Source organism: Salmo trutta, chromosome 27 (genome assembly GCF_901001165.1).
Source record: "Salmo trutta chromosome 27, fSalTru1.1, whole genome shotgun sequence".
NCBI lineage: Eukaryota > Metazoa > Chordata > Actinopteri > Salmoniformes > Salmonidae > Salmo > Salmo trutta.
In genome coordinates, this window is record NC_042983.1 from 7353283 (window position 1) to 7370603 (window position 17321).

General features: G+C 41.3%; 1 protein-coding gene across 1 annotated transcript in view; it reads left to right on the plus strand.

Annotated features, from left to right (window-relative positions):
* LOC115164225 (A disintegrin and metalloproteinase with thrombospondin motifs 12) overlaps positions 1–17321 on the plus strand; it is a 44122-nt gene continuing 26801 nt past the window's right edge. The window contains exons 1-2 of the mRNA XM_029716488.1: positions 1–363; positions 676–1037. Coding sequence (XP_029572348.1) covers positions 246–363; positions 676–1037 — 480 coding nt within the window. The 5' untranslated portion in view covers positions 1–245. The remainder of the gene's footprint in view (positions 364–675; positions 1038–17321) is intronic.

The following is a 17321-nucleotide window of genomic DNA, read 5'->3' on the forward strand; positions in this document are numbered from 1 at the left end:
AAAGAAATTAGACACTATCCTCACAACACTCCTCCCCTCCCTCTCAAACTTGGAGCTTTCTCCCTCTTTTACCATGTTCTTCTGTAGCCTATACCCGGTCTTCTTCGATGCAGCCTATGTTTTCCTCCTTATCATGACGCTGGCCGTTGATGGAACAAACTGGTCGCTGGACCGCCTCTAAAGCACAATCGAAACTTCAATGCCAGTGAATATTTTTCAATCTCTTGATTTTGGTTAGATGAAATATGCGATGTCCGCGTGTGAGCCGGGTTCTTTTTCTGCTACATTCTGTTTTGTTTTTGGCTGCCAGCCATGTCGAGTTCTCGCTGCCTGGCAGCCTCCTCTCTCCAGACGAAGAACAAGGTCAGTGTGTCTCAGTTGTTACAACTAGCCTAGGTTATAATTACTGCAACAATGTTGCGATTTTATTGTTGCAATTTCACTTACATGCATAGATGCAATGCAACAGCACACATCGTAGTTAGCCATTACAAGGTTAGTGCATGCATTTGTGCATCATTTTAGCCAAGTGGAAGGTTGATCAATTAATTTATAATTTGATAAATGATTAACTGATTGATCTGGAAATGATGTTGTAAGTATTGGATCAATTCAGTGTTGTGGTTATTTGTATCCAACTGGCCTAATGTTATTACTTTTCCATGTTATCCTCAGGTCGCTTTCTCCAGTCCCAGTCGGATGTGTCCATGGTTCATCCAGTCAAAGTTGACAGAGATGGACAGTTTCTCTCCCACTCTCTAGCACACCGCTTTGAGCGCGTGCGGCACAAGCGAGACTTGCGGCCTTTGGAGGGACGCGTTTATTATAAGGTGAACTACAAAGGTCGCAATTTGGTTTTTAATCTAACAGTCAACAACTATTTGGTGTCGAACAAATATGTTCTGGAGTGGCGAAACGGAAGTCTGAACCGGACTGAGCAGCGTACCACAGGGGAGAACTCGTGCCACCTGATCGGCACCGTGACGGATCCTACTAATGCGCGCGCGACAGCCGCCATCAGCACCTGTGAAGGCTTGGTAAGAAACCAGGATACTGACCATGATTGGAATTTAACTCAATGTCACCCAGACAGGACGCATACGTCTCGCCGACGTCGGCCCGATGCAACATGATACATCGGGCTGATGTAAAATAAACGTTACATAAATAAATACAAATAAAATGTAGTTGCACATTGGCAAGATGTCGGCATTAGATTGCATTTGCCCTTCAGGCGCTGTTTGGAGGATGCATGTCAAAGCTGATTATACTGGCAATAATGAAAAACAATAAGCTTTATATTTTAGTCATTTAGCCGAACCAACTTACTAGTGAGTGCATACATTTTTGTATTTTTCATACTTATCCCCGTGGAATCGAACCCATAAGCACCATGCTTACATTTTTACATTGACATTTTTGCCGACCCATAAGCACCATGCTCTACCTACTGAGCTACATGGGACTATACTAGACTATAAGGGATTTTGTTTGGGGGTAAACTGAAGAGAGAAGATTCAAGTTTATTAGGCTATTGCTATACCAAGTTAAAACTCTTAAGGATCCGCCCCTTTTTTTCAATTTCGCCTGAAATGACACTCAAATCTAACTGCCTGTAGCTCAGACCCTGAAGCAAGGACATGCATATTCTTGGTACCATTTGAAAGGAAACACTTTGAAGTTTGTGGAAATGTGAAATGAATGTAGGAGAATATAACACAATAGATCTGGTAAAAGATAATACAAAGAAAAAACCAACTGTTCTTTTGTGACACTAGTCCCCAATTCAGCATGCACTCTTTTGGCCGACGTATCAAAATGCGTAGGGAATATATAGTTTAGAGAGCGTTTTTGCACATTGACAAGACAACGCCCGAGACATTCGAATAGAATGTTGATGCCTGGCCGACATATAAACATCTGCAAGACATCTTGTCAATGTGCTAACGCTCTCCATACTACATCTTCCCGGTGTATCATGTATACATCGTGACTACCTTGGGCAGACGTACAATACCAGTCAAAAGATTGGACACACCTACTCATTCAAGGGTTTTTCTTTATTTTACTATTTTCTACATTGTAGAATAATAGTGAAGACATCAAAACTATGAAATAACACATATGGAATCATGTAGTAACCAAAAAATTGTTAAACAATTCTAAATATATTTTAGATACTTCAAAGTAGCCACCCTTTGCCTTGATGACAGCTTTGAACACCCTTAGCATTCTCTCAACGAGCTTCATGAGGTAGTCACCTGGAATGTTTTTCCAACTGTCTTGAAGGAGTTCCCACATATTCTGAGCACTTTTTGGATACTTTTCCTTCACTCTGCGGTTCAACTCATCCCAAACCATCTCAATTGGGTTGAAGTTGGGTGATTGTGGAGGCCAGGTCATCTGATGCAGCGCCCCATCACTCTCCTTGGTCAAATAGCCCTTACACAGCCTGGAGGTGTGTTTTAGATCATTGTCTTGTTGAAAAATAAATGATAGTCTCACGAAGCGCAAACCAGATGAGATGGTGTATCACTGCAGAATGCTGTGGTAGCCATGCTGGTGAAGTGTGCCTTGAATTCTAAATAATCACTGACAGTGTCACCAGCAAAGCACCATCCCACCTCCTCCTCCATGCTTCACGGTGGGAACCATACATGTGGAGATCATCCGTTCACCTACTCTGCGTCTCACAAAGTTACAGCAGTTGGAACCAAAAATCTCAAATTTGGAATCGTTTGTCTGCTTATTTGAGCTGTTCTTGCCATAATATGGACTTGGCCTTTTACCAAATAGGGCTATATTCTGTATACCAACCCTACCTTGTCACAACTCAACTGATTGGTTCAAACGCATTAAGAAGGAAAGAAATTCCACAACTTAACTTTTAACAAGGCACACCTGTTAATTGAAATGCATTCCAGGTGACTACCTCATGAAGCTGGTAAAGACAATGCCAAGAGTGTGCAAAGGGTGGCTACTTTGAAGAATCTCAAATATAAAATATACTTTGATTTGTTTAACATTTTCTTTGGTTACTACATGATTCCATATGTGTTATTTCATAGTTTTGATGTCTTCACTATTATTGTACAATGTAGAAAATAGTAAAAATAAAGAAAAACCATGGAATGAGTAGGTGTGTCCAAACGTTTGACTGGTACTGTATGTGTGCTATCTGGGTCCCAATTTCGATGTCTACAAGATCTACGGCCAACTCTGTGATGCTGAGCGGCCATGTGACGGTGCAGCGTGCATGCATTTCGACCCCCTACACTCACAGCCGTCTTCCCGCCAACCTTCTAAATGGAACGCAATCTACTAACAATATACCGCTGTCAGGCCGACATCGGCGAGGTGTATGTGCGCTGTCTGAGTAGTTGGGACAGTGTAATCCTCCAATGCATACTTATACTTTTCTCTGTGATTCAGTGATCAATATAAGGCTTCACAAATTAACCACATTGAGAAGCAGGTAAAGATAACTGAAATAAGGAGATATGTACCGTCGTTATGATTTAGCCACATTGATTTAGCTTAGATAGGACATTTCGTATGTGCAGTTTCTTGCCCTATTCCCAATTCACCTATTATAGAAGCGGTTGCCTCCCCAAGGTCAAACTAACTTCTTTAAAATATACAGGAGAGAGACATCAGAGAAGTAGTAAAATATGCAGAAGAGGATGTGGTCTGGCTGGTCACAGTTGAGCAGCCCCTCAGACTGACAGTACTTCGTCTGTTGGTCCGGCCATCAAAGATTTCCTGACTGTTTGCAGAAGGACTTTAGCTTCATAGCCCCCAAACGTCTGCATCTGCCGCCTCTTCTCGGTCTACTGGGAGACTCTGGCTCTCTTGCATGCTCTTTCTCTCCTCCTTCTCTCCCGTCTCACCCTTCTTCTCCCACATTTGTCTTCTACTCTCAGCTCTCTCTCTCCCTGAATCAACAGTGATATGTTTCTCTTTGTTTGACCACAGAGAGTAAGTTTGGGAATGTGGCTTCTATGGCTACTACTTACAAAGAGGCTGAAGTAAAACTTGGATTAGTGTCACACACAAACACACAAGGCGGCAGTATTTTTTAGAATTCTTGTATGTTTCTTATAAGAAACCTACTTTTATCTACAAAGGAAAGGAAAACGTACATTTTTATCACAATGACAGTTGAGTTTTTCTCTCTGTCTGCTGACCAGAAAACAGCTGGACAGCAGAGAGCGACAAAGGGGAGACTTTCGTATTGTCCCTGATTTATTTACTGTAGTGGAATTACCAAGAGGATAGGGAAGAGGAGGAACTTCCCTCTGTATTTGATCAGACTTATCAGTAAATGTGATGGATGTCTCTCAGTGTTTACTCTCGTCACATCAGGAATGCCTCTGCTGCAAGGTCTTGTCTCAGTGTCTGTCAGTCATGTTTGGTTTGTAGTCGCTCAGTAAGCCAAACCTTGTAAATACATGTCATTGAGTATATACAGCTGTTGTGATGATGAATGCGTTTGGGTTAGAGCAAAAAGACAGGGAGTGTGCAAAGTAGAGGTCGACCGATTATGATTTTTCAACGCCGATACCGATTATTGTAGGGCCCCCAAAAAACCCGATACCGATTAATCGGCCGAATATTTTTATTTTTTATTTTTTTAAAGCCCTTTTTTTTTTTACTATTTATTTGTAATAATGACAATTACAACAATACTGAATGAACACTTATTTTAACTTAATATAATACATGAATAAAATCAATTTAGCCTCAAATAAATAATGAAACATGTTGAATTTGGTCTAAATAATGCAAAACAAAGTGTTGGCGAAGAAAGTAAAAGTGCAATATGTGCCATGTAAAAAAGCTCACATTTAAGTTCCTTGCTCAGAACATGAGAACATATGAAAGCTGGTGGTTCCTTTTAACATGAGTCTTCAATATTCCCAGGTAAGAAGTTTTAGGTTGTAGTTATTATAGGAGTTATAGGACTATTTCTCTCTATACGATTTGTATTTCATATACCTTTGACTATTGGATGTTCTTATAGGCACTTTAGTATTGCCAGTGTAACAGTATAGCTTCCGTCCCTCTCCTCGCTCCTACCTGGGCTTGAACCAGGAACACATCAACAACAGCCACCCTCGAAGCAGCGTTACCCGTGCAGAGCAAGGGGAACAACTACTCCAAGTCTCAGAGCGAGTGACGTTTGAAACGCTATTAGTGCGCACCCCGCTAACTAGCTAGCCATTTCAAATCGGTTACACCAGCCTAATCTCGGGAGTTGATAGGCTTGAAGTCATAAACAGCACAATGCTTGAAGCATTGCGAAGAGCTGCTGGCAAACGCACGAAAGTGCTGTTTGAATGAATGCTTACGAGCCTGCTGGTGCCTACCATCGCTCAGTCAGACTGCTCTATCAAATCATAGACTTAATTATAACATAATAACACACAGAAATACGAGCCTTTGGTCATTAAAATGGTCGAATCCGGAAACTATCATTTCAAAAACGAAACGTTTATTCTTTCAGTGAAATACGGAACTGTTCCGTATTTTATCTAACGGGTGGCATCCCTAAGTCTAAATATTGCTGTTACATTGTACAGCCTTCAATGTTATGTCATAATTAATTACGGCCTTTGTTAGGAATAAATGGACTTCACACAGTTCGCAATGAGCCAGGCGGCCCAAACGGCTGCATATACCCTGACTGCTTGCACGGAACGCAAGAGAAATGACATAATTTCCCTAGTTACAAGAAATTCATGTTAGCAGGCAATATTAACTAAATATGCAGGTTTAAAAATATATACTTGTGTATTGATTTTAAAGAAAGGCATTGATGTTTATGGTTAGACACATTGGTGCAACGACAGTGCTTTTTTCGCAAATGCGCTTGTTAAATCATCACCCGTTTGTCGAAGTAGGCTGTGATTCAATGAGAAATTAACAGCCACCGCATCGATTATATGCAACGCAGGACACGCTAGATAAACTAGTAATATCATCAACCATGTGTAGTTAACTAGTGATTATGTTAAGATTGATTGTTTTTTATAAGATAAGTTTAATGCTAGCTAGCAACTTACCTTGGCTTCTTGCTGCCCTCGCGTAACAGGTAGTCAGCCTGCCATGCAGGCTCCTCGTGGAGTGCAATATAAGGCAGGTGGTTAGAGCGTTGGACTAGTAACCGGAAGGTTGCAAAAACGAATCCCCGAGCTGACAAGGTAAAAAGCTGTCATTCTGCCCCTGAACAAGGCAGTTAACCCACCGTTCCTAGGCCGTCATTGAAAATAAGAATGTGTTCTTAACTGACTTGCCTAGTTAAATAAAAGTGTATAAAAAATAAAAAAATCTTTAAATAATCGGCAAATCGGTGTCCAAAAATACCCATTACCGATTGTTATGAAAACTTGAAATCGGCCCTAATTAATCGGCCATTCCGATTAATCGGTCGACCTCTAGTGCAAAGACCTCCCTGCATTTGTTATCCAGTTGCTCCTAAATGTTTCCTGGGCTGTGACCCCAGTGAGATCACACCAGATAGACTTCAGTATTCAACGTTTCTCCAGGTCCCCAGGACGTTAGGAGATACCGTCAATGCTGTCCACTAGGGGCAATGTGAGCGCGTATTACCATCTAATAGGCTCGCGGCTTGCTACAGTGTTGTGGATGGGGATAGAGGATGGGCTTAAACCATGTGCTTCGGCTTTGAGGATCGCAGGTTCAATCCCGGTGCCGGGTAATCATAATGTTTTTTCTTCCTGTTTTAACCTTATCCCATACCTTAACCATTACTTAAACTTAACCGTTAAGTTTTTTATGCATAACCGTCAACTTTTTTCTGTTTTAACAACCTTAACCCGAAACCTACTTTCACTTCACCAATAGACGTTTTTACTCATTTCCATGTAAAGGACCAATTGAGAACTAATATGTGAAGTTCATAGAAGCATATTAAATTGTGTGTCTAATGAAAGCTAAGAGTATATATTTCTGGGAAATGAAGGCATAGATACATTTTTCAACCATTTTCCTTCGTAAAAATTAGGCTTAAGTAATGGCTTGGATTTCTGGTCAAACAGATGGAAAAGGGGTCATAGAAAACATCTACCAGAAAAAGTCTTAAAAGGTATTAGAAATATATCAAAACACAATAATGTTGAAGTAAAGACCCCTGCCAACTAATATGAACACTTGAATAATTTGAATAAATAATTGACCTTCTGTAAGTTTAAGAAACATTCGCTTGTGCCTTGTAATTCCGTTACCAAAACCCACATATCTTTAAGATATTTTCTAATTTCTCTCCCTCATGAGGAGGGAGGATAATGCAAGTTCAGGTAGACCTACCAATTAGTGTTTTTACTGATATCCGTTTTTGTTTATATGTGTTATTAAGTGATTAAAACTCGTAATTCCTCAACATAATTATAAGTAACGGAATTTCTGAAATTAATTGGCTACAATGGGACTTCATAGTAGTCACAAACCACAGTTGGGTCTCCTGCTACTGTTCTCCCTTCCACTGGCATACTGTTATGTTCAGCTCATAGTGTCTCCTGCTACTGTCCTCCCTTCCACTGACATACTGTTATGTTCAGCTGATAGTGTCTCCTGCTACTGTCCTCCCTTCTACTGGCATACTGTTATGTTCAGCTCATAGTGTCTCCTGCTACTGTCCTCCCTTCCACTGACATACTGTTATGTTCAGCTGATAGTGTCTCCTGCTACTGTCCTCCCTTCTACTGGCATACTGTTATGTTCAGCTCATAGTGTCTCCTGTTACTGTCCTCCCTTCCACTGACATACTGTTATGTTCAGCTGATAGTGTCTCCTGCTACTGTCCTCCCTTCCACTGGCATACTGTTATGTTCAGCTGATAATGTCTCCTGCTACTGTCCTCCCTTCTACTGGCATACTGTTATGTTCAGCTGATAGTGTCTCCTGCTTCGGTCCTCCCTTCTACTGGCATACTGTTATGTTCAGCTCATAGTGTCTCCTGCTACTGTCCTCCCTTCCACTGACATACTGTTATGTTCAGCTGATAGTGTCTCCTGCTACTGTCCTCCCTTCCACTGGCATACTGTTATGTTCAGCTGATAGTGTCTCCTGCTACTGTCCTCCCTTCCACTGGCATACTGTTATGTTCAGCTGATAGTGTCTCCTGCTACTGTCCTCCCTTCCACTGGCATACTGTTATGTTCAGCTGATAGTGTCTCCTGCTACTGTCCTCCCTTCCACTGACATACTGTTATGTTCAGCTGATAGTGTCTCCTGCTACTGTCCTCCCGTCTACTGGCATACTGTTATGTTCAGCTGATAGTGTCTCCTGCTTCGGTCCTCCCTTCTACTGGCATACTGTTATGTTCAGCTGATAGTGTCTCCTGCTACTGTCCTCCCGTCTACTGGCATACTGTTATGTTCAGCTGATAGTGTCTCCTGCTTCGGTCCTCCCTTCTACTGGCATACTGTTATGTTCAGCTGATAGTGTCTCCTGCTTCGGTCCTCCCTTCTACTGGCATACTGTTATGTTCAGCTGATAGTGTCTCCTGCTATTGTCCTCCCTTCCACTGGCATACTGTTATGTTCAGCTGATAGTGTCTCCTGCTTTGGTCCTCCCTTCTACTGGCATACTGTTATGTTCAGCTGATAGTGTCTCCTGCTTTGGTCCTCCCTTCTACTGGCATACTGTTATGTTCAGCTGATAGTGTCTCCTGCTACTGTCCTCCCTTCCACTGGCATACTGTTATGTTCAGCTCATAGTGTCTCCTGCTTTGGTCCTCCCTTCTACTGGCATACTGTTATGTTCAGCTGATAGTGTCTCCTGCTTTGGTCCTCCCTTCTACTGGCATACTGTTATGTTCAGCTGATAGTGTCTCCTGCTACTGTCCTCCCTTCCACTGGCATACTGTTATGTTCAGCTCATAGTGTCTCCTGTTACTGTCCTCTCTTCTACTGGCATACTGTTATGTTCAGCTGATAGTGTCTCCTGTTACTGTCCTCCCTTCTACTGACATACTGTTATGTTCAGCTGATAGTGTCTCCTGCTACTGTCCTCCCTTCTACTGACATACTGTTATGTTCAGCTCATAGTCTCCTGCTACTGTCCTCCCTTCCACTGACATACTGTTATGTTCAGCTGATAGTGTCTCCTGCTACTGTCCTCCCTTCCACTGACATACTGTTATGTTCAGCTGATAGTGTCTCCTGTTACTGTCCTCTCTTCTACTGGCATACTGTTATGTTCAGCTGATAGTGTCTCCTGCTACTGTCCTCCCTTCCACTGGCATACTGTTATGTTCAGCTGATAGTGTCTCCTGCTACTGTCCTCCCTTCCACTGGCATACTGTTATGTTCAGCTCATAGTGTCTCCTGCTACTGTCCTCCCTTCCACTGACATACTGTTATGTTCAGCTCATAAATGTTTTCTTTCTCTTTCTGTCATCTGGTGGTCAAAGCGAGAGTGTGAAAACAGTCTGGACAACCCCTCCCTCCTCTCTCTTTTCTCTCTCTCCAGTTAATGTTACCTGTCCCGGCTTACTGCCACCTACCCATGTGAGCCCCCTCTCTTTCCATTTACTGTAACCAGTATCCGCACCAGACGTCCATGGACGTTGAAAAGTAGTTGAAGATTTTTGTAGATTTTTGGTCCGGTGCTTACTTACGTGTCCTTTTCCAACAATGTAGAGTTAAAGATGAAACAGAAATAGTAACAGGAGGAATAAGTACACAGTGAAAAATAATAACAAGTAAAAATAACATGGCTATATACAGGGAATAAAAACCATTACCAAGTCGATGTGCAGGGGTACGAGGTCATTGAGATAGCTACAGTATGTACATATAGGTAGGGGTAAAGTGACTAGGCAACAGGACAGATAACAGATAATAGACTTAGCTGTAGCAGCAGCTTATTTATGTATGTATTTATGTATGTAGTGTGTGTGTCAGTGTAAGTATGTGTGAGTGTGTAGGTAGAGACCAGTGTGTGTGCATAGAATAATAGCCTGTGTGTAGAATAATAACCATATACACTATATATACAGAAAAGTATGTGGACACCGCATCAAACTAGTGGATTTAGCTATTCCAGCCACACCCGTTATTGACAGGTGTATAAAATCGAGCACAAAGCCATGCAATCTCCATAGTTAAACATTGGCATTAGAATGGCCTTACTGAAGAGCTCCGTGACTTTCAATGTGGCACCGTCAATGGATGCCACCTTTCCAACAAGTCAGTTAATCGAATTTCTGCCCTGCTAGAGCTGCCCTGGTCAACTGTAAGTGCTGTTATTGTGAAGTGGAAACATCTAGGAGCAGCAATGGATCAGCCGCGAAGTGGTAGGCCACGCAAGCTCACAGAACGGGACCGCCGAGTGCTGAAACGTGTAAAAATAGTCTGTCCTTGGTTGCAACACTCACTACCGAGTTCCAAACTGCCTCTGGAAGCAACGTCAGCACAATAACTGTTCATCTGGAGCTAACCTAAGATCACCAATGCGCAATGCCAAGCATAAGCTTGAGTGGTGTAAAGCTTGCCATCATTGGATTCTGGAGCTGTGGAAACGCATTCTCTGAAGTGAGGAATCACGCTTCACCATCTGGCAGTCTGACGGACGAATCTGGTTTTGGAGGATGTCAGGAGAACGCGAACTGCCCGATTGCATAGTGCCAACTGTAAAGTTTGGTGGAGGAGGAATAATGGTCTGGTGCTGTTTTTCATTGTTCTGACTCGGCCCCTTAGTTCCAGTGAAGGGAAATCTTATCCCTACAGCATACAATGACATTCTAGACGATTCTGTGCTTCCAACTTTGTGGCAACAGTTTGGGGAAGTCCCTTTCCTGCACAAAGCGAGGTCCATACAGAAATGGTTTGTTGAGATCGGTGTGGAGGTACTGGCCTGCACAGATCCCCAACCTCAACCCCATCGAACACTTTTGGGATGAATTGGTGTGCTGTCTGCAAGCCAGGCCTAATCACCCAACATCAGTTCCCGACTTTACTAATGCTCTTGTGGCTGAATGGAAGCAAGTCCCTGCAGCAATGTTCCAACATCTAGTGGAAAGCCTTCCCAGAAGAGTGGAGGCTGTTATAGCAGCAAAGGGGGACCAACTCCATATTAATGCCCATGATTTTGGAATGAGATGCTCAATGAGCAGGTGTCCACATAGGTTTGGTCATGTATTTCTGTTATGTAGGGCGTTCACACACAGCTGTACATGTAGAGAACGTTCACGCACAGCTAGGGCGTTACCACACAGCTGTAGGGTGTTCACACACAGCTGTACATGTAGAGAAAAACGGGTTAATTCAAGAGGCTGCTGTGAAATGTATTTCATAACGTAGTTTTATTTGCTCTATGTCATAAATTACATAGAATTAATCATTAGATTTTTCTCTACAATATTATAACCTTAATGTACTTGACAAACGAAACAAAGTGCAGCTAGTTTACTGCACTTTAATAGCCTCATTAACTTATTGTTATGGATGTATCCAAAAAAACAGCTTAAACAAATGCAAAGGCAGCTACAGTTGTTATTCTGGCTGCACTGTTTGACGTGACTGTAAGTTAGCCATTGTTGGCTAGCTAGCAAGCAAGGGATATGAACGTTTCCAGCCAGTATGGCAATGGAACATTTAGAACGAACGACTGGGTCGCGTCTCTGGCAACCGAACCAATAGAACGAACGACCAGCCGGCTTGGGTAGCAACCCTAGATTTGTGTCGGGACTATATCGTGTGGAAATATTCAAACAAAAAATTCAAATAGTATGAATAAATTAATCAAAATAACGTTTTTATTGAAAATATGTCAACCATTATTTGAATATGTTGGTAACCCGTTGTATAAAAGTGATCATGTCCTTGAAGCCGGTGTTTGGAGGATATATTGGCACAGTTTGCAGGCCTAACAACACCCGTGCCAATATATCCTCCAAACACCGGCTTCGAGGGTATTATCACTTAAGTGACCACTTTGATCATGGCTGTGATGACATGCCATTCACTCTAAATATGCTATAGTCTCAGAGTAAATCGTTTGTAAGTTTTTAACCATGTATGGTAGAGACATGGGGTTTGGACTATTGCTTTTCTGACTGAATTGTGTATTGAATGGACATATTTGTATAAACCTTGAATGAATTAATACTTTTATGGGTGAACACCCTATTATATGCAAAGGATGATATTGCATAATTATACCTATTCAGGATACATCACCATGAGGAGAATTACATTCATATCCATAATTATGCATTTCTGTAAAGTACAGATCAGGGACCCATAATGTAATTCCTTTACCGTAGTTCTGTTACCAGGTGTGAATCCACTTCACTTCAAAAAATAATTTTTCAAACTCAAGGTGTCATGTCATAGCTGACATTCTTTCTGCAGACATCTTTGAATCTTAAAGGAAAGATTGCAGAATTAGGTTGCGTTATGATTTGTTTCATTCTTCCAACTAAAAGTCCCAGACATATCACTTTACATTTTTATTTTGGGGGAAATTCATATTTTATCCGAATTTGATCGAAGTCATGTCAGAAAAGCATTTGGAAAAGTGATGTTAAGAGATGCACTACATGAGTGGGAGTGAAGCCACTGTCCACATACGAGTAAAGACCCACATCATACCGATTGTTTTAGAACAAATATTTTGGCACTCTGAATAAAGCCAAATTATCATCTGACCATATCCTGTGATTTCTTTTTTCTGCATAAGCCCAAAAATATTGTACACAGGCTTTTAGCATCGCCCCTTTTACACCCCTGCTGGCTTACCCCTACTAGATAACCACTAGCAGCCTTGAAACACATCACTTATTAGCAGTTCAGCACATCAGCATTTCTTGTACTGTTACACAAAATCAAGATAAACCTTTTCCATCAGAGTAGACATTCATTGTCTATAACAAAACTGACTGGCCAATGTTAGATATACAGTTGAAGTCGGAAGTTTACATACACTTAGGTTGGGGTCATTAAAACTTGTTTTTTAACCACTCCACAAATGTCTTGTTAATTCGGAGCAGATATTTAACCTCCCTGGGCGACCCACCCTAGTCAACAGCCAGTGGAATCGCGTGGCGCAAAATACAAATACCTCAAAAATGCTATAACTTCAATTTCTCAAACATATGACTATTTTACACCATTTTAAAGACAATACTCTCGTTAATCTAACCACATTGTCCGATTTCCAAAAGGCTTTACAGCAAAAGCAAAACATTAGATTATGTCAGGAGAGTACCCTGCCAAAAATAATCACACAGCCATTTTCAAAGCAAGCATATATGTCACAAAAACCAAAACCACAGCTAAATGCAGCACTAACCTTTGATGATCTTCATCAGATGACACTCCTAGGACATTATGTTATACAATACATGCATGTTTTGTTCAATCAAGTTCATATTTATATCAAAAAACAGCTTTTTACATTAGCATGTGATGTTCAGAACTAGCATACCCACCGCAAACTTCCGGTGAATTCACTAAATTACTCATGATAAACGTTCACAAAATACATAACAATTATTTTAAGAATTATAGATACAGAACTCCTTTATGCAATCGCGGTGTCAGATTTTAAAATAGCGTTTCGGCGAAAGCACATTTTGCAATATTCTGAGTACATAACTCGGCCATCACAGGCTAGCTATTTTGACACCCACCAAGTTTGGGACAACCTAAACTCAGAATTACTATTAGAAAAATTGGATTACCTTTGCTGTTCTTCGTCAGAATGCACTCCCAGGACTTCTACTTCAACAACAAATGTTGTTTTGGTTTCAAATAATCCATAGTTATATTCAAATAGCTCCATTTTGTTTGTGCGTTCAGGTCACTATCCGAAGGGTGAGGCGCGAGCGCATTTCGTGACAAAAAAAATCAAAATATTCCATTACCGTACTTAGAAGCATGTCAAACACTGTTTAATATAAATTTTTATGCTATTTTTCTCGTAAAATAGCGATAATATTCCAACCGGGCAATGTTGTATTCATTCAAAGGCTGAAAGAAAAAAATGGAGAATTCTCGTGACCTCGCATCTCCAGTGTCACTGTCCCCAGGCTGACCACTCACAAACTCTCCTGCTGTTCTTCGCCCAGAGACAGCAGACACCCCATTCCACTTTCTGGCGGCTTTAGAGAGCCAATGGGAGCCTTAGAAAGTGTCACGTTACAGCACAGATGCTGTATTTTCGATAGAGATGCAACAGAAGGACAACAAATAGTCAGACAGGGCACTTCCTGTATGGAATCTTCTCAGGTTTTGGCCTGCCATATGAGTTCTGTTATACTCACAAACACCATTCAAACAGTTTTAGAAACTTTAGTGTTTTCTATCCAAATCTACTAATTATATGCATATTCTCATTTCTGGGCAAGAGTAGTAACCAGTTTAAATCGGGTACGTTTTTTTATCCGGCCGTGCAAATACTGCCCCCTAGCCCCAACAGGTTAACAGTGTTTTGGGAAAATGTGTTCCCAATAAAAAACAGAGGGAGATTTTACCGTAATTCTGTTACCAAACTTTGCGTCTGCACAGTTCTTCCAGTAAATGTGGTTTTGTGAAATGGTCTGTGTAAATTGTTAAAAGTAGTCCTTGTACATAGAGATGATTTGTTTGTTAAATGTTTATCAGTGGTTTTTGTTTGGCCGAAATGTTTAAGTGAACAAATAAACTAGTAATATAGGGTGTGCAACTTTAATCATTTTTTACAGCTAGTCTTCAGCCACCATTTGGAATACACTGCACTAATCCTCAGGGCTAATCTACTATAGTGTTCCTTAGTAAGGAAGGAGGTCAGTGAATGACCAGACCACAGGGCAGGCAGCCAGCTGTGGGAGGAAACACTGCCAGGTCCAAGCTGCAGTAGAGGCCATGAGCACTCTCCAGAGACACGGAGGCACTAGAGGCACTTCTCCAAGTATGAAATGATGGGCCAGATTTAACAAGCGGTTGCTCCACTGTCCAATTTTATTTTCTGTTTTCAGGAAAGAAAACAATGAAACAGTTTTATCAAGAAACTCTCAAGGAAACCACACCGGCCACGTTGAATGTGCGAGCCTTGCAAAATAAATGTACACATACATGTTATTCAATCATTTCACTTACACCCCTCGCACAACTGCTTAATCCAGACACAAACCCATGTGGATGCTGGAAAAACAAACGAGGAGAGATGTATTAAAGATGTTACTAAAAACTGGCTAGGTTTCCATTTTTATCTGTGGATTAATCGTCAGAGTAGACAAACACATGATTTTGTATGACTCCGGTTAAAAATTCTACAAAGAACCAGCTAAAAAGAGGACCATGTGCATGTCAGATAAAATAACAACCCAATGCTCATCTCCCAGGACAAACTAGCTAGCAACAGCTAGCTAGCTAAATGTCCATGAATGTTTCATGTGTGTTTCGACCTGCCCCAAAATGAATATCATTGATTCACAGTTGATTTTGGTATTTAAACCTTCGTGTCATTATCACGTCTAGTGGGCATAGACAAAATCAACATGTGCATGATGGCGGAGGTACGTGCGTGGCTGGTGTAGTGTGCACTTCCATCATGGTAAAACACATCACCCTGAGCTATGTTTGCATAACACAACTGCCTAGGAAATAGCTACATACCTGCCTTGACCTACAGTACGAGAAGGCCTGGTTTTTCTTTATGCTTATTGGTTGTAATGCTTTTGAGGGTTAGCTGTGATTGGTGAACTGAATGGAATACGTGTAGCTTGGCATGGACTAGGCGTCAGCCCAGGCGACAGCACAGGGACATACATGCCTCTGGAATGCAAAAAAGCTACAGCGTGGTTACTAAATGAACACCCTGCAACCTCTGATTCCAGCCCACTTCTTTTGGTAGAGAAAATAATGACCAGATGAAGTCAAATCCACATGGTCTCAGGGCAATTCGTATTTTTCTGTATGTAATTCGGACACTCCATTTATTATGATATGTTAGGTTAGGTTACATTATGGATAGGGGTCGTACAATAACATACGAATTGGGGGAAATGATGTAAGTTATCATACATCTTGGATGAGACCAGGTTGCTTGATTATGTTGGTGGTTAGGTGAACTAATGACAAAGGTTAGGATAATTTACGTAGTAGGTTAGGTGAATTGGGTTAAGTTTAGAATAAGGGTTCGGGGAGGGGTTAACTACGTACGTTTACATTTTATTACTTAACAGACGCTCTTATCCAGAGCGACTTACAGTTAGTGAATTCATCTTAAGATAGCTAGGTGGGACAACCACATATCACAGGCATAGACGGGGGTGGGGGGTCAAGTGCAAGTGCTGGTTCAGTGTTTTATTTGTATTTTTTTTTGGGGGGGGGGGGGTCAAGGTGAGGAGGAGAATTATTTAAGATACTGTTTGAAGAGATAGGGTTTCAGATGTATTTGGAAGATGGGCAGAGACTCTGCTGTTCTGTAAGCACCATGGTCTTGTAGAGGATGCAAGCTTCGACTGGAAGCCAGTGGAGTGTTGTGGAGGAGCGTGATGACATGAGAGAACTTGGAAAGGTTGAAAACCAGGCAGGGTGCAGCGTTCTGGATAAGTGGCAGTGTAAAATGCTACAGTTGTCCCCGACGCGACTTGAACATTCAACCTTTTATTGCTAGAGAGTCGCAGAAAACGCCCACCCATCCTACCTGTCAAATGGGCACAACCAACTTGAACTAGCAGTTGAAGGGGTTTTAGTATAACATGATTAATATCTAAGGAAATTAATTTCCATGTGTCCTATCTGTGCTTAGAGTTGAAAAAAGTTGTAAACTAGCAGTGTTATTAAAAGTCATATTGAAGTTATAAAAAAAGCTCAAACTATAATTTCCGTTTTCAGAGTGTTAATAAAACTTCTCAGGAAAACTATGAAGGAACCAGAGTTAAATGTTCTCAGAACCTCCCTGCAACCTAAAAAATAAACGGACCCTGGCGACCTACTCCTTCATTAAAAAAGTATTCTGATCTTTTTGCCCAATTATTGGAAAAGATCAGATCTGATTAGTCAAAAGACCAATAATTGGGCAAAAGACCAGAATTGGACTGTCTCTGTAAAGGCAGGCAATGTCATATAGAAACATTCATAGGACATATAGCCGTTGAAATCAAATGGTATTCCAGCTCTGCACTCAAACCAAACCCAATGCTTTTTCAATGGAGGTGTTGGTCGCCCCAAGGCACTACAAGGAACAAGTATTTGCATGTTCAGTGCCATTATTTCAGTACATTATCTTTTGTGAAATGCATATCTCCTCATGTTGTCTAAAGCCACATATTAATTCCCCAGCTAGCACATTTGGTTCCTTGGAC